General features: G+C 35.1%; 2 protein-coding genes and 1 long non-coding RNA gene across 3 annotated transcripts; 1 reads left to right on the top strand and 2 right to left on the bottom strand.

Moving 5' to 3' along the window:
• The first annotated feature begins 648 nt into the window (after positions 1-648).
• LOC109085757 lies at positions 649-3,771 on the top strand. Its single transcript, XR_006158525.1, has 6 exons — positions 649-781; positions 2,058-2,161; positions 2,352-2,408; positions 2,699-2,753; positions 3,045-3,099; positions 3,482-3,771. It is a non-coding gene; the product is annotated as an uncharacterized LOC109085757 (long non-coding RNA).
• Positions 3,104-8,997, bottom strand: LOC109085756 (minichromosome maintenance domain-containing protein 2-like). The gene is made up of 15 exons (XM_042752465.1): positions 8,558-8,997; positions 8,489-8,502; positions 8,250-8,366; positions 7,962-8,021; positions 7,606-7,801; positions 7,413-7,535; positions 6,857-6,958; positions 6,206-6,334; positions 5,887-6,121; positions 5,603-5,808; positions 5,332-5,498; positions 4,778-4,957; positions 4,280-4,422; positions 3,821-3,930; positions 3,104-3,617 (listed from the first exon to the last, which is right to left on the bottom strand). Exons 1-15 carry the CDS (start codon positions 8,652-8,654, stop codon positions 3,463-3,465), a joined length of 2,034 nt encoding a protein of 677 aa, XP_042608399.1. The 5' UTR covers positions 8,655-8,997; the 3' UTR covers positions 3,104-3,462.
• Positions 8,998-9,135: 138 nt separating this feature from the next.
• Positions 9,136-22,274, bottom strand: LOC109047799 (serine/threonine-protein kinase Sgk3-like). The gene is made up of 17 exons (XM_042752464.1): positions 22,037-22,274; positions 17,543-17,735; positions 17,362-17,445; positions 16,641-16,713; positions 15,433-15,508; positions 15,020-15,095; positions 14,602-14,651; positions 14,396-14,453; positions 13,980-14,063; positions 13,743-13,874; positions 12,942-13,054; positions 12,434-12,470; positions 11,942-12,028; positions 11,429-11,524; positions 11,183-11,338; positions 10,908-10,997; positions 9,136-10,112 (listed from the first exon to the last, which is right to left on the bottom strand). Exons 2-17 carry the CDS (start codon positions 17,618-17,620, stop codon positions 9,942-9,944), a joined length of 1,461 nt encoding a protein of 486 aa, XP_042608398.1. The 5' UTR covers positions 17,621-17,735; positions 22,037-22,274; the 3' UTR covers positions 9,136-9,941.
• Positions 22,275-23,046: the final 772 nt, after the last annotated feature.

A 23,046-nucleotide genomic window follows, 5' to 3' on the forward strand; every position in this document is an offset into this window, starting at 1 on the left:
GTTTTTATTATTATTGTCTTCAATTACAGTTCTAATATATCTCATGTGATGCAAACATTCTCATTAAAACATGTTAAAAAATCTTTAAAAATCTAAATCATGTAGTGCACTGAAAGTTGTTAAAACCCTCTAAAGAGATTTAACATTTTATACTTAAAGTTCGGGCTTCAGATTTAAAGTTTATATAGAGCGTACTGATCTATGGGTCTAAATGGATTATCTTTATCTATTTATTTAAATGTTTACATTACTGTTTATGTTTAATCGTGAGAGAGGAAAATCTGCTTGAGAGGCAAACTACTTGGATTATTAAATGAATGGGTTTGTTTGTATGTATATATATATATATATATATATATATATATATATATATATATATCTATATATATATATATATATATATATATATATATATATATATATATACATATATATATATACATACATATATACGTATATATACATAGTAATTTGATAAGGATTTTCATTTAAAAAAAACTTTGTTGGGAGCGCTCTAAATATAAACAACAAACAAAGTAGGCTACTCTCTTGGTAGTGCTTTATTTATAAACGTGTCATAAACGTATGCAAGAGTTAAACATCAATCCGATTGCATTTGATCACACCGTGGCACGTCAGACTTAAGTAATATCCAACACGCATGTGCTGCTCGTACTAGGAAGTGCCCCTTTAAAACGCGAAGTACGCATGCGTCATATCCTTTCTTCCCAAGCGTGGAAGGAGCTGGTCACAAGTCCTACACGTTGCAGTATAACTTGAGGTAAATGTACTACAATAATTATTGCATCGATGCATTTTAACAGAAGTTTAAGTATTATTCTATTTGTAGAACTGTTAATGAGGTTATAAACTATTGTAGAGGTTTTTGCACCCTGGCTTTGCCACGTGGTTAGTCAGCACGCGCGTTACATAGAGAATAACTTACATAATCCTTACTTGTTACGTCGTTCCGTAGAAGCACAATTACTATTTTATTAACTTGATTTGAAGCAGTTGCTCCTTATTGAAAAAGCATTGCGTTTTATCAATGGATCGTTAGGCACGAATCGCTCTATAGCTCATGAGTGGCCTATTGAGGATCCTTGCGTGAACGTTACGCGGTGAAAAAAAAACTTGCGCATGTCTCAATAAAAGTCGCCTGTTGCAAATAAAAGCAGATCAACCCAAATATGCTTTTACTGTCAAGTTCTCCTTTTCGAAATGGGATAATTAAACATTTATGTAGGTTTATATTAACCTCATACACTATAATTTTAGTTGCTTGTAGATTAGTTTTTTTTTTTTTTTTTTTTTTTTAGCTATTATGGGGAGAAAATTACTCGAATTGCTATTTATCTGGAGCTCAAAGTGGATGCAGAAGTTTTGAAAGGATGTATTCGGTTCCTTCTGGGAGCGCATAATCAATATTCTTAAGGTGTCTTTCTACACAAATTGACATGATTTTGCCAAATCATGTTGTAATCATGACCTATCCTAAAAAGGATTTAAGTATCCCATGAGGACTGTTATAAATCATTTTGGCAGGCGAGTGTCCCAGATCTGGTGATAAATTGCTCCTTTGCCATTTGTTCTGCTGTCGGCAGGACTGTGCTCTGTCCGGCATAGGTCTGCCGTCCCGTGTGGCCTGGCTGGTTTGGGAATGGTCTTCTATGACCTGGATTGGTTAATCAGGGCTTTGATTCACTTGGAGGTGCTGTGGTCTTGATAAAGGTCCTGACCTTGAGTTGAACTAGTACTGCCCAGGCCTTTGTGCCTCTGTGGGAGGGTCTACTCTAGAGCTTTGTTACATGTGCCTTTTGACCCCTAGTTCATCAGTCATCTTTTTGAGGTGGAATTGTTTTTTTGTGTATGTATCTCATACATACGCACATGCACATACTGGCTGAAACACAACATGGGTAATTGGTGGTCATTTTTAGAATTTGAGTAGTCCATTCCTTTTGTCTTTATTTATTTTCTTGTAAGAATTTACATGCAGAGCTGAAGCTTAAATTATAAATTAAATCTATCCTCTTTGTTGTTGTTGAATCACAAAGGAACCAGATGATTGCTGCAGTCAATGGAAGGATCCTGGCCTTTGCAACTGGAAATGGGTGACATGAGAAGTGCAGATGAATAAAAACCGGTCATTTTAAAATGGGTATGCATTATTGCTTTAAATGTAATGTTTGTTGTTCCTATGAAGAATGTCACATTTCTGCCGTTTACTGATCAGACCAAACTGGTTTGCTGACACTGACTATCTGAAGCCCCTGCACAGTTGGTTACTCAGTATCATATTTCAGGTTTCACCAGCATGAAATTTATCCTACTTTTTCTCTTCTCACCAGGTCAAAGGATTGCCACTGGACAAGGGTGACATGAGAAGTGCAAATGAGAAATAACTGGTAAGTTTGTGTACTTATTGTAAAAGCTTTAAATGTGAGGTGTTTGGTTTTTTTTTTTTTTTTTTTCGATTTTTTTTTTTTTTTTTTTTTTTTTTTTTTTTTTTTTTGTAGATATATTAAGACAGAATGCTTGTTGCAATGATGAATATCACACTTCTGCCGTTTACCCATCAGACCAGATTGGGTTGCTGACACTGTGAATATCTGAAGCAACTGCATAGTTGACTAACCAGTTTCCCATTTAAGCTTTCACCAGCATTTAATTTGCCCTGCTTTATTCATCCCACCAGGTACAAGGGTCGCCACTTAGAAAACAGTGACCTGAAAAGTGCAGATGAATTAATGGTAATTTTTTTTTTAATGATTATTATTTCTTCAGGTATTCATTGTAATTGGTTTAAAATGAGAATATTTGATTTTCTACCATCAAATTTTTCTTTAACTGCGAATTTGTGTGTTTTTGAGATGAAATGTGTGATTCTTGCAATGATGAATATCACTTTTGCCGTTTACCCATCAGACCAGATTGGGTTGCTGACAACGTGACTATCTGAAACAACTGCATAGTTGACTAACCAGTTTCCCATTTAAGCTTTCACCCGCATTTAATTTGCCCTGCATTTTTCATCCCACCAGGTACAAGGGTCGCCACTTAGAAAACCGTGACCTGAAAAGTGCAGATGAATTAATGGTAATTTTTTTTTTTAATGATTATTTCAAGTATTCATTGTAATTGGTTTAAAATTAGAATATTTGATTTTCTACCATCAAATTTTTCTTTAACTGCTAATTTGTGTTTTGGAGACTAAATTAGTGCTTCTTTGCAATGATGAATATCACTTTTGCCGTTTACCCATCAGACCAGATTGGGTTGCTGACAATGTGACTATCTGAAGCAACTGCACAGTTGATTACCTAATTTTGTGTGGGTTTTAGTTTTTTTGGATGTACCAAATGTATGTTGAGACAAATGGGGTATGTGTTCGGGGTTTCTTTGTTTTGTAAACCCATGGTGCCATAAAAATATTTTTTTCCTGTGTGTAACACCTTGGTTTTATTCCTCTACTGTGCAGGTTGCATAGGCTTGCACAAAATGCAAGATCTGTCTGCGGAATTCTTCCAGCGCAAGGTCCCTCTGGTGCAAGGAGTCCAGGTCACGGAGAGCACAGGGAAACACCACATTGGGTGGAAAAACAAGCGCAGAGGCCCCTGCATTCCCAAGACAAACTTTTCTTATTCCCAAACTCTGGAACATGCACTCACTGAAACAGGAGCTTGATCCTAACTATAAACTAGTAATGAAGTGCTAAAAGGTGAATGGGTTATGATGATTTTACATATTGAAATAAATTATTGAAACATTTATTTTTGTATCCATTTGTTCAGAATTTAGAAAATATGGGAGAACTAACCATGCTTTAGGGTGACTGAACTTTCACACAGCAGAACTGCAATGACTGCATCTTCCTCAAGAACTTGTGTTCTTAGACTGAGTTTAGCATGAGCCTGGGCCAGAGCAATCCTGCCAGAACCAGAACATGTCATGTGTATGAACTGGTCATATTTCTACTTGTATGGAGTGCTTCATCATCTGCATGACCGAAGAGGGTTATGTAATGCAGTTAGATTTTCTTTTTTTTTTTTTTTCCTCTACCATTTGTTGCCTACTCATTAGCTAAATATTACATTTAAAAAAAAAACTATAAATAAACAAACATAAATTAATTAATTTTTTTTTATTACACAAAATTTGTTCACAGTCCTTTGGAAACTCAGTGCTAAATTGTAGACTTGTTATATAACTGCTCCATCTAGTGGTATAATAAGGCAGCCATATGTAGCTGTGGGTATTTTGTTTTTGTAGAGCTTACAGCAGTTTAACAGAAGTGACTGAGACAGTGGATCTCTGTGTTGAGTCTGAGCGAACCCTGCGACTGGCCATGTAATAGCTGTGGATCATCCTTTCAGCCTCAGGACTCATGTCCACCTTTAGTTGCCTTGCATGAGCCAAGAGCTGGGGCAAAAAAACAGGCTATCTTTATTAACCACATTATGTAAGTTACTCAAGATCTCTAGAAGTTTCAAACAACCAAAGAAACAGCCCCCCCAATTACAGTTTATTATATACTACTGATAAAAAGTTTGGAATAAAGCTTTTGTGATTTATAAAAGTCTTTTATGTTCACAAAGGCTGTTTATTTGATTAAAATTCAGTTAAAAAAAAAGTATTATTGTGAAATATTACAGTTAAAAGACGATCCTTCATAAAGGAAGTCAATATTGTAAGATAATAAATGTTTCCTGAGCAAAGAGTTACAATGCCTATCAGAATAATTTGAGCTGAATGAAAGAACTTCTTTCTGACTGACCTCTTTATAATCTTGTGTTGTAAACTGCATGCATGCTGGATATAGGGGCTCTCCTGGGGACATGGCCTGTCTCAGAGTATGCACTGTCATAGACAGGAGTGAATGATTGCTGCTTGTCTCTCGACACTGGACTATGAGTCCAAACGACTCTGCAAGCTGAAGAGGAGCTGAGCCCATTTCCTGTATTTATATTAAAATCATAATCACTGTAAGATAAGAAGATGCTGCAAAACTATGACGTCTATATAGAAGCACTGACATTGTACTATAAAATAAGTAATTGCTTAGACAATTCGGAGTAATGGGAGTAATTTGGCTACTGACACAAATAAGTACAATGAGGAACTCTTAAAATAGATGGCATTGTCTCTGGTTCCTGTTCCAAAATACAGAAAGAGGTGGGGTCATCTGTGAAGCATTCCTGCATTTTTTCTACATCTGATCAGTCCTGTGGTATGTACCATAAGCTTATAAAATTCCCAGAATAACATTCCCATCTCATTTCCTGAGGAAAAGCTCCATTTGACTATGAATACAGTTGGATATGAACCCACCACAGAACCCAGCACCACATTATCACATCTGGCTGTCCTCTTGGAGGGGGAAGCAGAATCAACTACGGCCCAAAAGTTGCACTGGATTGGGAAGGAGAGCTGCTGGTCTATATCATCACCATATTTCTTGGCAGGAATGAAAACAGACACAGTTCTGCTTTCGAGAGCTGAGGGGCAAAAATAGGTTTGCTTTCCTTGATTGCTTAAAATGCATGTATAATGTATTCTATCTTGTGCCTTCATTATTAGAAATAATTTAAACAACTGGCACCAGACTGAAGCATGTCCATCCTTTCTTTCTTGTAGGTTGTGAGATCTCCCAACAGACAGATGCCTCCAGATGCAAGCAAAGCTGAACCTGCATGGATGTTGGCGGTACCAGCTCCATGTTCATCTCTAGACAGAGATGCCAACAGATCGCCTGTCAGTGTATGATGAATGCCACGCGAGGCCAACGGCAGGCTGTATCTCATCAACCTGTGAATAAATATGCACATAATATGCATCATATTTTGATGACCTTTAGCTAGAGACATGCATTTGAAAAACCCAGACCTGTCAATGATTAGAGTCTCGCTGGTGAGAGCAAGCACATCCAGGTTGTAGGGAGACTCTGGATTATCTTTAGTTTGCACCAAACTAAGAAGTAGCCCCAGTTTTAATGTGTTGTAGAGTCCAGGTGGGATCACCGGGGAACCGAATGAGTTGGCTACAATGGCAGCAAACCTCCATGGGGAACAGGCCATGGCTGTCTGAAGGTTCTGGAAGTTGTTGCTAACCAGACAGGGGCCTGTGAAAGGCGGTCAGGAGCAAATGACTTTGACATGCTGTGCATAAGTCTTATTTTTACATCAAAGTAAAAATAAGGCTTTACATTTGGGGGTCCATGGTCGGACGCTGCAGGCCTCTATGCTCCAGGTTACATTGGGCCACTGGTGCACATGAGCTGGAATCCCCACAACTTGGTACAGATGGCCGATTCTCATGGAGTTGCACAGTTCATCTAATTACGTTAAGAGAAATAAAACAATGATAGTTGAGAGCAGGTCTTCACTTATTATTTGAGAAACATGTTCACCACCTACACAACTGCCAAGAGAAACACTGCAGGCTCTTTTAAACAATGATTCTACTATGGGTTGTAGCAACTAATGAGTGTACCTTACATTTATTAACATGTATGTTCAGTAACTGGAGCCCGACGTATTGAATTCCAGACTAACACTAGGTCAACACAATATGCTAATACCGTCCAGAGAATCTGTGGTTTCTCCAGTTGGCTAGCTGAGAAATATTATTGAAGGAGACAGGAACACCCAATCTAATACTGAAAGACACTGTGAGTGGATGTGTTTCGGCAGTTTATTTATTTGAGAGCTTTGCTTCAACATTATGAAAATATGTTCATCAGGCATGACGATTCAAACTAACTGGATTATTTCCTAATGGTTAGTTAAAAAGTAAAGATTATTTGCAATACCACGAGAAAGAAAAAGGGGTAATTTAAGATGCAAAAAGCACTTACCTCTTAGAAAAACGGTGACAGATTGATATCTTAAGGAAGCAGCATCATGAACTCCCAAAACATCTACTGCTTTCACATGAATGAGCTCAACTAGCTGTTTATCTGTGGATTAGAAACCATGTCCTGTCTTTTAGTAAGTGGGCAACTGCAATACTAAGCAAAGGTTTTGGGTCAGTACATTTTTTATTGTCTTTTAAAGAAGTCTTATTTGACCAAAATACAGTAAAAACTATTATTACAATTAAAATGTTTTCTCTTCAAACATTTAATGTAATTAAATATTATATGAAATTATTTCTGTATTTTTTTTTTTTTGGTGGAAACTTGGCTTTTTAAAGACTTTTTGATAAGTTCAAAGGAGTAATATTTATTTGAAATAGAAATATTTGTAATTTTTTTAACATTATAACATTATAAATGTTGATAGTCACCTTTGATCAATTTAAGGCATCCTTGCTGAATATTACGTTTTTTTTTTGTTTTTTTTTAATCATTTCATGATTCAAGTTTATACTCCATATATTTCATTAATATGTTTTAACTAATGTTGTCTCACCCCCTAAAACCCGAGACTTCACATCCTCTTTCAGTGGAGAAGAGCAGAGAAAGCAGGTAAAATCGCTCCTAACTGTGGCAGACTCTGTGGCACCTGGTGCATGAACCCTGATATGATGAAACCCTTTGGACAAATTGACAAATTGTGTAGGACAACAATTACAAAAACCCATAAAGTTAATAACATTACCTACCTCTAGAGCAAGGGCATTTCTCTTCTGAGCAGAGAAATCTGGCTCCTTGTGTGTATTTGGTGACACGTGTCATAGCAATTACAAGGCCCTCCAAAGCTAAGGGTCTCATTGGACCATACCCACGGGGAAACTCGGAGAGATCCAAACAATAGTTGGGAAAAGGTGGCAAGTGGGTTGGCTTTAAAACAACATTAACCTATACAGAAAAAAATGTAACTTATGTTTTTTATATTTTAATACACTGATGTGTATCAAAGCGAATTTCAAGTATACCCAAATATATTCTCTCTCACAAACACACATATATGAAAAGATACAAATAAGTGAAATCTGCATTTAATTAACCTGCTCCTTACCTGGTTTTCTGTTTCAATGTGGTCAATAAGTGAGAGTGTTTTTATAGACAGATAACAAACCTGAAAAATAACCACTGCACTCTTAATTGTTTGTTTCAATACATAGTAACGTTAGATGTAAATATGTTAAGCACAATAAAATATACCCCTTTTTAACCTTTCCATACATTTCACCAACGGAAAACTGTGGTTGATATGTAAATATACTCTAAGCCATTTTAAATAACCAATCGTGGTGTAACGGACTAATAAGTTGGGTATTTGTGTATTTTTATTGGTGAAACTCACTGACTGAAAGAGTGAAACGGCTTTAACAGGGTCGTGCAGTATACAGTCTCCCAGAGTGGCGTCCAGTTCAAGCACATCAGAGGGGTTTACATCGAAACTGAACCGATACACGGCCTCCTTTGTTTCCTTTGTGTTCAGTGTGTGAACAGTCATGAAGTCATCTTGTTATTTTAATTTAAATGTAATAATTAAAAGTTAAGATAAAAACGGATGTGGACAGCGGACCCCTGACGTGTCACGTCCTCGCGAGCTCCTGTTAGCTTAAGTATTTTAATTAACTAATAATGCATCCAACTTCATAAACAAACCTTTAAAGACTTTACAGTCTTCGATGAGTTTACTTAATCCACCACTTCTGTCTAAATAAATGATTATCGCTTCTTTTAGAGAATTTAGCCCATCCATATTTTCGAAATGCACCGTCGTAGCTGCGCGGGAAGCTCGCGCTATACAATATGCAAATGAGATGTATCACGTGTTAGCCAAAATAGCGCAAAGTGGAACGTCAACCTCGAATAAGGCGTCTAAAACCTGTAAATAAAAACTTACAGGCGGTGCACAATTCAATTCTGCTGTCGAGTTTAGGTAACCCACATATTTACATATTTTATTACCTCTTTCTTTAAAAACGGATAACACACATATTTTGGCGGGAAGCTCGTGCTCATAATATATGCAAATGAGAAGTGTCCTGTGAGCAAACATTTTAAGGCGTTGCGTTATTCAATGAGTTTGGTGACGCACCACATTTATTTAAAAACGTTATCATATTGTTCTATAAAATATTCTTTGTTTCACAGCTTGGTAACTGGGCATGAATTAAGCTCTGGCCCGGTAGCATAACACATGCAAATATGCAAATGAGAGGCATCACGTGACAGCCAAGTATTTCAAGAATGTTTACTCGTACAGTACAGTATCATAAGTCAGTAGGCACTGTGGTGTCTCATCTCATAATCAAAGGGTGGGAAGGTTCATTACAGGGTCATTGTCAGTATTTAAGTGCTATTAACTCATTCAAATCTAACACGAAAATAGCAACAAATGTTCAATTCACACTGTATTATGCCTGTTGATGACCCAAAACCTTACAGGGTTTATCAAAATTCATTTTGATTTCAAAACAGTTGATATCAAAACAGCTTCTGCCTATTTTCTAACTCACATACACATTAAACAGTATAAATGATATATATATATAATTTATTAATTTGTCAATCAGCAATGTTTTAATTGCTCGCGTTGACATTATATGAACATTTTTTTCCATAGCAAATTTCTGATAAGAGACTAAACTACAAGAACATAACTGGTCATATAGTACTGCACAGTATTTAAGCAATCAAGTGTAAGAGTTGGGGTAAAACAAGGAATGTGTCAAAGTAGATATTCTGTTTACAAATATCATCAGCCCTCCAAAATAATTTTTACGAAAAAGAAAAAAAACACATCAATACTTCAGCTCCTGAGCTAAACTCTCAGTGAAGGCGTTCAATGTATACACAATATAATGTTATTTATTCATAAAAATAAAGTTTGAAACACCCTGCATCCCAAAACTTTTGTTAGGAAACACAAAGGTCCACCCTCTGATCGTGACATCGTGCTCAACAAATTCTTCCCTTTCATCGGAGAGAGCGATCACAGACGTTTCATTCAGCTCTCTGTGGATCGCCATTAGCAGCGCCACCCTTACAGGAAAGAATCTTCTGATGGCGGAGCGTAAGAAAATCCCACGAAGGCATCATCAGCTTCCATAACACTAGCATTGACGATTGACTGCCCCGAAGAGAAGCACACAGAGTTTGGCATGGTTTCCTCTGTGAACTCAGGATCAAAATTTGAGATGTCATACTGGGATTCCTGCAAGACAACATAAGATAGATGACTGTTTGAATACACTCATACATATGTTTTTTTTTAAACTTTAGCAAAATAGTTATATGGTTAAAGGGATAGTTTACGCAAAAATGAAAATTTGCTGAAAATGTATTTACCCTTTGGCCATCAAAAATGAGTTTGTTTTTTAATCTGAACAGATTTGGAGAAATTAAGCATTACATCACTTGCTCACCAATGGATTCTCTGCAGTGAATGGGTGCCGTCAGAATTAGAATCCAAACAGCTGATAAAAACAGCATATTAAAATATGAGACCAAAATAATGCTTCCTCTAGTGAAAACAAAAATCCATCCACTGCTGTCCTCTAAAATCAAAATATAGTGACATTTAGAACTGATTTGGGCTATTTTTATTTAATAAATGGTGCATGATCAGCATATAATTTTCTCCTAATTTAGAAGAGACGACGTCTTCACTTGAGAAAACAATATTATGGATAGACACCTATTTTTAGGTTTGAAATTAAAAAGGTCTTAATGATGGATTTCTTTCTTACAAATGCAGCTTTTCACTTCACAAGACATTAACTGATGGACTGGAGTGTGGATTACTTTAGAGCATTGTGATGTTTTTGTCAGCTGTTTAGAGTCTCATTCTGACGGCACACATTCAGAGGGTCCACTGGTGAGCAAGCGATGTAATGCTAAATTTCCCCAAATCTTTTCCGATGAAGAAACAAACTAAACTATATCTTGGATATCCTGAGGGTGAGTAAATTTTCAGCAACTTTTCATTTATGGTTGAACTAAGTCTTACCACACTAGGGCTGAATGGAGGAGGAAGCTTTTTCTGTTCAAGGTCATCCCAGTTAATAAATGAGAAAAATTCATGTCCTTTGACTTCATTCTGCAACAATTAGGATATAACATAAAAGCACTGTTTAATATTCCAAGATATTTTCAATTCAACACTCCCTGCTTGAATGTAATATATTATATGAAACTAATCTGCAGAAATCCTTATGAGCTGCTACTGAAATACTCTACAAAATCATCCACCAGGGGGTGATATATCAGTACTAAATAGCTCACAAAGTCATCTCTGTAGCCAAGCCTCCTGGTGTTGTCTTTCTCCAGCAGGGCCTGAAGGATGGACCAGGCAGCTGTGGATGCCCCGGGGCGCATGACAAGTTCCTTGTGAAGAATGTTGTCATACATCTCATGCGTGTCCCTGCTGTAGAATGGAGGCTGTTGACATAATGGTAAAACAAGATTTAAGCTACATTGCCTACATTTTCAAAGACAACTACCCAAATTTACGGTTGATTTGTAACTTACCAGCCCATAAAGCATTTCATACAGCACAGAACCCAGACACCACCAGTCCACAGTGTTATCATAGGGTTGTTTCCTGAGTACCTCTGGAGCTAGATACTATCGTGACAACAAGAGACCGCAATTATAGCGTTAAAATCATAGCGTTATTCTAGCCTCCAAAAGCTTAACATTTATTTGCAGTTAATTTGCTGAAAATGTAATGAGGTTAATCTAGGGAAAGCGTAATGAGCAAATCAGTAACAATTCAATAACAAGAATCAAGATAAGTAATTTGACAACTAATTAAAAAGAATATATTTACTATAATATTTTACAGTAATATGTTAAACTGTGATCCATTTTTCCTGAATTATTTGAACGAGAACAAAATAACAAAAGTCTTTAATGATCAGTTTAATGTGTTCTTATTGAATAACAGTATTGATTTCCTATTTAAAAAAAATCATACTGACTCCAAACTTTTGAACTGTAAAGTAAGCATCATTCATCCATCATATGTATATTATATAATACCTCAGGTGTCCCACAAAATGTGGTTGTTGTGTCTGCTTGAGAGATGCCCTCCTTACACAGTCCAAAGTCAGTCAAGGCTATATGTCCTTAACAGACAAAAGATTCCAACAGGAACATTTTCAGGAAGCATGTCACCACACAAAAGGCCTATTCTTCACAGAGCCAAAGAATTTCGTGTCTGACTGGAATATTTGCCAGGGCCTTGTAACCTCTCAGTTTCATCAGATTCAAAAGGAAATGTACAAATAAAACTTAAACTAATCTCAAGCATTGTTACAAATAATAAAAAAAAAAAAAGGTCTTCAGTTTCAATGCAATATTTCACTTGGCTGGACAAAGCTACACTCTGTACACCTCGTCTCGGGAAATCAGAAGAGTTTGTTATACTTCACAGCGAGTGTAGATTACTCTGTTTCCCCTGGAACTCTATCAATGTTGATCAGCTACGCTCTGGCAATGATAAAAGTGTGGGAAAAAAAGAGAGGCACTTACTTGAGAGTCCAGCAGGATATTTTCTGGTTTCAAATCCCTGGGAACACAAGAACACTTAATTTGTTAGCATTTTTTGTCATATGTTTCTAGGAACAATTCAACTAAAAAACATTACACAGAACCTTACACAGAAAAATCGTAACAATGAATTATAGGTATTATAATATGACAAGACAAGCTATTCATAATGCATTTAATTCATATGAAGAGCAATTCTTTGCGGTCATATAGCGTCACACCCTATGAATGCAGACACTGCTCTCATGATGGTCGTTTCACACGTGAGTGTAATTTTAAATGACTACAGTTAAGCCAGTTCACCAATCAAAATGTTTCAGATACGTTCTGGGCAGCAACTGGGAAAACCATAGGAAGGAGGTGGTGTAGAATGTGTCTGTTAAACATTGCACTGCCTCTGGGAATTCTCACACACTTTAACAGTTAAACATCATCCTAGAATCACCTAGAATTCATAACACAAGTGATCCTTTAGTGAAACTGCATTTACCTGTAAACAATGTTAAGAGAGTGTAAGTAACCCAGAGCACATGCCATCTCAGCAATGTAAAACTTCGCTCTGGGTTCAGGAAAGGTCCGCTCTTTTTGGAGGTGAAAGAAAAGCTGTAGTGGAAAGAATCAAAAGTTGTAATATTCAATGAAAAAATGCAGAAAAATAGTCAGGTTACCCATTACATCATGTCTATTTTGTAGCCTGTCTCACAATTATTGGTGTGGCGTTTCATTAGCTGATGTTTAAAATATCGTCAGCAGGCTTTTATCTAAAAACAGGAAGTCAAACCAGTTGTCTAATTGAGCTTGTGTATAGGAACCCTGCAAAATGCCAATAAAATTACCAAAAATTAGGAACAGTCATGCACTGGCTTCATCATCTGATTTACACGTCAAATTCTTGTTAAAGGAATAGTTCACCAAAAAAAGTGTTACATTCTGTCATCATTTACTTAATTTTATGTCTTTTGGGTGGTATACAACATGTAAGTCAATGAGGTCCCCACTGACTTTCACTGTGCAAAATAAAAAAAAAACATTCTTCAAAATATCTTTCTTCTGTGTTCCACAAAAAAAGGGTAGTCATACAGGTTTGGAACGAAATGAGGATGAGTAAATGACGACAGAACATTTATTTTTGGGTACACTGTCCCTTTAAGAAGTCATACAATGACAAATGTCACTGTCAGCATCAGCAATAGCTATATTTATAACATATTGGTTTAATCTGCCAAATAGTGGCTTGTGAGATCTGATAAGGCAGACGTCAGCCTTGAGCTTCTCAACCACAGATACTCACTTCTCCACCATTGACAAAATCCAGGACAAAGTATAACTTGTCTGTTGTCTGAAAGGAATAGTGCAGTCCAACCAGGAAGGGGTGTTTAACATTCTTTAGCAACACATTACGTTCAGCCATAATGTGCTTTTGCTGGCGTGAAAGAACATTTCAAGGGAATTCATTAATCAAATGTCAAAGAACATAACAGAGTGAGCATAAAGAAAGAGTAGGTATTAAAACAAAGAAAGTCATTACCTCTCTCCTGTTTAAAATGACCTTTTTTTGCAAGACTTTGATGGCATAATACTTCCCATCTCGTTTCCTCTTTGCAAGAAGTACCTTTGTGTGGGAGAGAACACGGTGGGTTAGCAACAGTTTCACCTTCCAATACGGCTGCCCATGGGCATAAAAAAAAAGACAAGCTTTGACTTCAAAACTGAGAAACTTTCACTTCCTAAACAGACAGTCCGTGGCTCAGAAACAAATGCTATGGCTAACCGTACAGCAAAGAAAACAGAGAATATATTAAGCCTCAGTGACATTCAGAGCTTTCAGTAACTGATTCAAAATGAACACAGAAGGGATTGACCCACTTTCTCTCACAAACTGTGGAAGTCACACATTTTAGATCATTTCCATCATTAGGCATTTTATTTTAAAAGAAAACGTACCTTCCCAAAGCTTCCCTTTCCTATGACTTTAAGAAAGTCAAAGTCAGTTGGCTTTGCACTGTTGAAAAAACACAGTGATTAAGGCTAAAATTAAAACATATGGATCATTAATTTCTACCACTTTTGCATCCAAATTATGACAGAAATACTATATTTAGCATTATACAAAAGCAATAGATTATTTAAAATAATTCTGTAATACTTACAGTGGATTTGCAGATGGCCCTAGGTTTATATTTCTAGAGGTAGAGGTACTCTGAAAGGATATGGCAAAACAAGATAATACTAGCAGTAGTAAAACATGCGCTTAGTATTTATTTATTTAGCGTTTATTTGTATCTGGATAGTACAACAATAAAATGGCATACAGAAAAACAGGAAAAAAGATGCATAATAGAGATTATAGCACAAGCTATTTTGCATACTGTGTCCTTAGAATGGATTGTCAAAAAAAGAATTCACTGAATTTATCAATAACTGCAGCGTGTTAAAATGCTTAAAATATAACTATATAACACTTAATGCCTGTCAATACAGCTAACAAGCAAGACAAAAAGAAAAGAATGAAGACCACTTACTCAGTATGTTATATATTAAAAAAATAACATTAGTACATATACCAACCTTATCATCTTCATCCTCTGAAGCATCAGAGAAGTTTTTAGATTTGTCCATCTGCAGAAAGTCTTTGACATCTGGACTGCGCATTTAAAAATGAACATTCACATGTTAGAGGTCTGACTGAGGCAATACAAAGCCACAGCTGTGAGGAGGAATATGAAATAACATCAACAACTGGCTGTAACAAGAACCGTAACCATGGCAAATTTTACAGAGAATCAAAAAGAAGCATCTTTTATTTGGCATGGGTTCACAAGATACAATCAAACCGCTTTGTACTCAAAGTTCAGAGAGATATCTGGTTTTGGCACGTTTCCATTGTAAAGCCCACTCAAATTTTACATACATTTAGATGCACTGACACTGTGAGTGTTGATAAAAACTGAAGCAACAGTAACTGGCTGATATATACTCACTATTTGCAGAGCTGTGGATTGGACACAATCTTCTGAATAAACTCATGTAACCCCGCTCTTCTGTGTTTTATGAACTCTAAGAATTACACAAAATATGTAGATGCAAATTAGCTTAAGAATTTTTTTTTTTAACTTGCATAGTAGTGGTTCTCAGTTGATTTTGCCTGATTTTAAGTTCATCGGGTAGTGACACGACACTACAGTTTTAATGTATATACTTTTAATTTAATGTTATTATGAACTGCACAGGCCAAAAGAGTTACCATGACATGGGCTAAATACGATAATGTACAATTTTGGTTTTTAAAAGCCTCTTGAATTTTGGTTTCATGCTTTTGGTAGCCAATACTTCACTGCACTAAACACTTTGTGTTAAACACAAACCATGTTTATCCTCATTGCAAGCAAACTCCTATTTAAAGTTGTCTGGATGATTTTTTAACTATGCAGGGTTTTTTCAGATGTCAAGCAACCTGTCCAAACTGGCATTTGCCTAATTTGCCTAACTTCCAGCAAGTGACATTTATGCAAAAATACAGGAGAGTACGATTGTGGTTCATCCAAAGCGTAAGCATCTGAAAATTCTGAAAATATCATGCTGCCCATGACCAGAACAGACCTGAGAGCTATTTTTGAGAACTATTCATGATAACATCACCTCCTTTGGGAAATAACTAATGTATCAGTCAATTATCAAAACCAATGGGCTAAGTCTCTCAGTGCAGCATGGGACTGTAAAAATGTACACCAAATAATTAGATTGCTATTGTCCTGCGAGACTTTACAACATGTGCACAGATTTTGCATGTGCTTCCAATGACCAGACTCATGGTTTCTCCATGAAAAAGATCCTGACCACATATACTAGCCACATAATTGGTCACACATGAGCTAAATACAATTGGTTCTTGGGTGTGCATTCTCATTCTGTTATTTTATGCACACAATTTTGCTGCCACATTGTCTGAGAGCATAACATGAGACTAAACAAAGACAAAGATTTTATGGGCTCAGGGCAGGGTGGATTTAGCATGGTTGATTTTCTGTATGGAACACTGTTGGATAATCTCATTTGGCAAATACACATGATCTCTATTAAGCTAAATGAAGTGAAATCACTAATGTATGTGCACGAGATGACATAAGTTCCTGTGAGCTCTGAACAATATGTATTTTATTTCATGAGAAACCAAAGAACTGTAAAATACCTGGATCAAAGTTATCTCCAAATATTCTCTTAGCAGGAATCTTCAAATTCAGAGCAGGAAACTGTTTCTTTAACTGCAAAAAGACTCATTATTATCAAAGGTCTAGGGTCAGTACGATTTGTTTAGAGAAATGAATACTTTTAATTAGCAAGGATTTATTTGGCAGTAAAGACAAAATTTTACAAAAGATTTGTATTTCAAATTAAATTTTGAACTTTCTATTCATCAAAAAATCCTGTAAAAAGCATCCACTTAAATATTAGGCAGGGCAAGCGTTTTCAACTTTAATAATAATAAGAAATCTTTATTTACCAGCAAATCATCATGTTAGGATAATTTCCAAAAGGTCATGTGACACTGAAAACTGGAGTAATGGCTGCTGAAAATTCAGCTTTGCCATCACAGGAATAAATTACATTTAAAAACATATTCAAATCGATTTTTTAAAATTATTTTACATTTTAATAATATTTTACATTAGTACTGTATTTCTGATTAAATAAATGCAGCTTTGGTGAGCATAAAAGCATATTCCTTTCTGAATATACATTTCAAAAAGATTATCAGTTTTATACTTTACATTAATTGGTCATATGTGAATATTTCATTAGAAAAAAGCTCCAAACCAAAATCAATGTCACTTAAAAATAGCTGTAAACAAATCATAGTTACAGTGGATTCTGCCTGTCTTTTCACATTGACTACAACTCAGTTTACTTACGGTGTTGTACAGTCTGTCGAACTCCGCATATCTCCGAAGCACAAACCACTCATGCCTTCCAACACTGACAATTACTTTGTAAACCTAACAAGACAAGGATTAAAACAGTCACATATCCGGTGCTACAACTTAGCGAGCCAGAGCTTTCAAAATGTAGATAAGAGCACCAGACGTCACTCACAGTATAGCGTTTCTTCTTGTCTCTCTGCTCATTGGAGCAGGGAATGCTGACATTGGGGCAGCTTGGTTGCTCCTCCATCCTGAGACCTCTCAGAATCTCACAAGCAACGGCTCATAGATGCAACAGGTCCTCAGATCGCTTCCCTGCCTCTCTGGCACACCTGATTCTGATGGTAACTCTCCATTTAGGTCCTGCACAGAACACAAACGTACCAAAACATAAGTGAGATGTTCTACCAGAGCCAAGTGCTCTTTTCAGCAGTGTCCAGTGTCCACTTTAGCTCCAGAGGGCTCTTTGGGCCTTGCATGACAGGACAGGAAGGCCACTCACCAACTCACTAATCAACTGTGGCATGAACACAGAGAGGAGCCTCAGTCTGGGCGGCCAAGCGATGAGTCTCCACCTCTCTTTTCCTCACTCTCTTTCATCCTCCCCTCTGCTTCTCTCCAGCTGGGAGGGAGCAAACGGGGACGTTTTTCTTTTCATATGCCACTTCCACATACTCCCTCTGTCAAGCGCAACACACGAATGCTCACTGGGTGGGCCACATTCCCCTTCCCCTCTGAGGTACAAGAGGTATTTTTAGATAACGCAGCACTGGACCTATAAAATGCAGATTTAAAGACCAGGAGGAACCTCTCAAGACCAGCTTACGATATAAAACTACACTCTATAAAAAAAAAAAAATCTGTAAAATAGGGCACAATATACTGTATAATTGGAAGGAATTTTTCCATATACATTTTTTACAGGTGTTTTACTAGTATTTTGAATTTTACATTTCCTTGCATTGTGTTTTAGAGTTAACAGAAATGTCCGTAAAATTAATGGATAATATTGCGTGTAATGAGCTGCCAGTACCTTTTCTGTTATTTTACGCATTTATTTTGTACAGTCTATCTCCAATTTAAATCATTGTTCAAGCATGATGAAATAAGGACATACTTCTGTATGCTGATTAAAAAAAAAAAAAAAATCCGTAATTTCGGCAACAACATTAATTTAATGCCAGGTAAAAATATATTATTAGAAAGATTTATATTTTTCTGGGGGTTCTGATGTTTATATTTTAACCTTACATATACTTTTATACATATACATTTCTAAATATTTACATTTAATATACAATATACACAATATATTTCATATATAATATACATATAAATATATACATTATATATAAGAAACAGAAATTGTATTTAATTAAGTAAATAATACTGTAAATATTTATAGTATTTAATATTAATTAAATTAATATTTTTTAGGGAAGTGAAAATTTAGTATGATCACACACTCTTTTTTTGTATTTTAATAAGTACAAGTCACAATAAGTATATTGTTTCATTTTTACATAATTATATCTGTTAACCATAATTACCAACTCTTAATAACCATAATCAAAAAATACAAAAAAGAGAGATAATATTGCCATTGTTCTCATAACTGAAATGTTTTTAGTATTAGTCTGTCATTAAATTAGTTTTAATAATATATAAAAGTAAATGACTGCAGAAGCAAATTTTAAAATACAATAAGCATTTTACTGATGCTCCCCTGGCATGCCTGTATTTTTGTGAAAAGTGTTTTTTGGTATTTCACTGAATGATGTGTTTTTGTAACATATGTTATCACACCATGAAAAGGTGGAATATCAAATATTTCAGAGCAATAATCTCAATTTTCTTGCAGCACCACACAGTCTTTGTGGTGCCATCTGATGGTGTCACACACTGTTGAAAGACTATCAGTTTTTTATACGATTTCAGAATGGCTTCTTGTTCCTGTTACACTGTGTGACCTCTGATAAACTGCATTTTCGGGACAAAAGTCCCCTGGTTATTTAAATACTTTTAAAAAACAATAAGACATAGTCCTTTTAATATAATACAAACAACACTTACTGTAAAATGCCAAGAAAACAAATGTATTTTTTAACTTGTTATTTTTTATGTTTATTTAAAGTTGGGACCATTACGCTAAATGACAATTTTACACTTTGGAACATTATTTCCCCCATATTTTGACATTTTATTTTCAACAAAATTATTTGAAATATGAAAGCAGACGCTTTACTTGCATTTAACATGTCTTTTTATGTATATGTAATTACTTTTGTAAACTTAATAATAATAATACAAAAATACAAACATAACACCTTTTAAATATATATACATATAAAAAAAAAATATTATTATAATAATAATATATATATACATATAGAATACGGTTTTAATTTGGATACTGATATCTATATATATATATATATATATATATATATATATATAACATTTTCAAAAGTATACTGACTTGGCCATGCAGAAACCTCAAATCCTCAAATGCCATCTAACTGTCACAATTACATAAATCTTACAGAAATTCTGGTATTTTACAAAAACAATAAAAAGATTCATTATGTTCCAAAAAGGTGATTAATGATTAATAAATAAATAATTCATAATACTTTAGAATGTAAAGTAATGCTGGATTTAAATGCACCAACCTCATCAAAATAGTGAGTGCCAAAAAAACAGACAAGTTTATAGAATAATAGACATCTTTATACATGATACAATACTATTTTGTTTTAAACAAGCAGTGAGATTATTCTAAACCCTCCTGTGTTACTCTTGTATTGCGTGACATGGTCTACAAACTAAATGTGTGCAGATGAGATAATAGACTGTAGCAGTTGCAGACACCGTTTACCATATCACTGCGATCTGTATTTTTCTACATTCCTGCGAACTTGGAGGAATGTTACAGGTTTATCTGCCTGCGTGGACAACTATTCAAAAACTTGGATAGTTTAATGATTTAATGAACTACCTCTGAAACCACAAATGTGCATGCATGCATATGTAGGTAGTGGTTTAAATATGTTAATTAATTCACTGTTCTGCCCGGCCCTAATGATTTACCTGCAGACAAGATGTCTCATGTTTTGTTCATCTAAAAACAGCAATCAGGAAGCATAGCACACATTCATGTAAATGTCTGTTCCAGTGTCAGAGCCAAGTAAGAGAGTCACTTTACCTTAAAACTGAAACAAGAAGCCGGGTTCCTTATGCATGACATGAGAAATGAAATATTTTAAATGAACAAAATAATATATGGAAAAAGGATACAACAGATCCAGGCTCATTATTATGCAACTTTAAGAAACTTAGTTTATGTCATCACTACACTGGAGCTGTTAAGAGTTACTGTTATTAAATATGACCTCATCCTATAACAACAACTCAAACAGGTTTGAGCAGCAAAAGGAAAGTACAGGGAAAAGGTATAAACTTGCACAGGCATGTCACACATTAAAAACTAGATTCATGCTGTGCAAAAAATGCATCGGTACAGGTTTGCCTTTGAAACTCTCTGGTTTCATCTCGCATTTAGAGTAATCCTACACTGTTAGAAAGAGATAAAGCTAAAACAACAGTGCACTGGAACCCATAAGTAAAATATGTGTCAAAGAAACCAACTGTAAATGTTTCTCTTTTTAACAGTTTAACTTCCAATAAAAAATTCTAACGGAAGGCTTGGTTAATATTTTACTTGTTGGTCATTTAATTTTTAGTACAACTGTCAACATTGCGTAGGCTATTGCTCATGGACACTAAATGACACAGCCCAAGTAAGATTCATAATTTCATTTCCCAATAAGCAACTATTACAAGACATTTTTCTAATTTAAATCTGAAAGCTTTTTTTGTTAAAACTATGAACAAAAACAAAACAAATCAAATCAAACAAAAAATAATTAAATACATAACAAACAACATATTTTTTTACCAGTACATATTATTTTAAGTTTCCAATAATGCAGGGTTGTTTTCATTTATTTTATCATTATTTCTATTTAATAAAATAACTAAATAATGTGACTACAAAAAAATATAATAATAATAACAGATTAGCTGTTGGGTGCTTTATATAAGCACCTGATATTGAAAAAAACAATAACTGATGAAGTAAAATAGTGATAAACAGATTATTATCTCTTAACAAGAACAAGTCTGTATCTCTTAACAAGAACAATATGCTCTTGTGATATTATTTATTAACCTAAAATAGTATTTTTTAATTTAGCTATTAAAAAAAATAGCTCTGCTGTTACACAACACATTCAAATTATATGAATGACTGGGCGTGAAAAAAAAAAATTACACTACATTTTCTAAATCCTGATGGCCATATGGTGTAAATAAGAATTTTCGTATAACTACCTTTACAGTAGCTTACTGTAAACTGAAACCAACCAAAGCAAACCCCTTTTGACTATGGCTGACATTTGTTTCATTTTTGTAGAGCCCTGTATTTCTGGTATTGTGCTAGGCTGTTTTAAATAAACAAAATACTTTATTACGTAATGTACATTGTGTACTATTGCAGAGAATTGACCTGTTACAGCCTAAACTTACTACAACCCCCGACGTACTTCTAAAGTCACTCGTGTGCTTCAGATTGTTCAAAGAGAGTAAAAGACACAACTGCCCCCAGTAATATTTTTTTCTCACTCTTTCCATCCAACTGGCTCCAGTGACGTGTCGGGAGGCAAAGGAAGTGCAACGATTCAAAAATCAAACTCGGCGTGTCTGGGAACTAAATATTGACCCAGCTTAAGTGAAAAGACAGCATTCATCGTGTTACCAATGAGCCGCCCGTGAAAAAAAGACACACTGAAGCTTGTTCCGAAGTTCCGAAACAATCAGTCACGCGACTAAACGCGGGGGACGAAGAATAATAATGCTGTAAAGAAACATAAACAACAGCACCATCTAGCGGAAGAACTGTCACGAATACTGTCAGTCACATTTTACATTATTTTGTATTTATTTCATCTTTGTTTTACTTTTTAGTTTCTACAACTACAAACAAAAACAAAATCTAAACTCTAAAATTTTATATAATATATAAGTAATACAATTCATCAAGATTAAAATAGAAAGGCATGTAGTATTATACTAATATACTATATTAAATATATATACACAAACACACATATAAGATATAAAATATTTTGTAACGTTCCTACCGAAAATATATCAAAACGTAATTTTTGATTAGTAATATTCATAACTAAGAACTTCATTTGGACAACAGTTTTTTTTTTGCAGCCTAAGATTACAGACTTTCAAATAGTTGTAAATCAGCCAAATATTGTCCTAACCTAACCACACATCAATGGAAAGCTTATTTACTAAGTTTCAAAAAATTTACCCTTATGACTGATTTTGTGGTCCAGGGTCACACACACACACACATGTGTGTGTGTGTGTGTGTGTGTGTGTGGGTGTGTGTGTGTGTGTGTGTGTGTGTGTGTGTGTGTGTGTTGAAAGTGCAATTCATCATGACTAAAATAGCAAAGCATGTAGGAAATATGTAACACTGCAAGGCAAACATTTATTAAATTGTAAGTAATTTCTCTGTTTTTAACCAATACATTTTATGTCAAACAAAACAGATATACTTATGTTTAATTTTCCAAAGACACATTTTTATTTTTTTTT

The sequence above is a fragment of the Cyprinus carpio genome, chromosome B24, assembly GCF_018340385.1.
Source record: "Cyprinus carpio isolate SPL01 chromosome B24, ASM1834038v1, whole genome shotgun sequence".
NCBI classification, from domain to species: domain Eukaryota; kingdom Metazoa; phylum Chordata; class Actinopteri; order Cypriniformes; family Cyprinidae; genus Cyprinus; species Cyprinus carpio.

Coding starts and splice junctions, on each gene's coding strand:
- LOC109085756 (XM_042752465.1), bottom strand. CDS start 8,654: ATGGATGGGCTAAATTCTCTAAAAGAAGCGATAATCATTTATTTAGAC. Junction 7,802..7,961: donor ACATTGAAACAGAAAACCAG/GTAAGGAGCAGG, acceptor TTTTCTGTATAG/GTTAATGTTGTTTTAAAGCC. Junction 4,958..5,331: donor ATGTGGTGCTGGGTTCTGTG/GTGGGTTCATAT, acceptor ATATAAATACAG/GAAATGGGCTCAGCTCCTCT.
- LOC109047799 (XM_042752464.1), bottom strand. CDS start 17,620: ATGGAGGAGCAACCAAGCTGCCCCAATGTCAGCATTCCCTGCTCCAAT. Junction 14,652..15,019: donor CAGAGGATGAAGATGATAAG/GTTGGTATATGT, acceptor ATATCCTTTCAG/AGTACCTCTACCTCTAGAAA. Junction 13,875..13,979: donor TCATTTTAAACAGGAGAGAG/GTAATGACTTTC, acceptor CTTTCACGCCAG/CAAAAGCACATTATGGCTGA.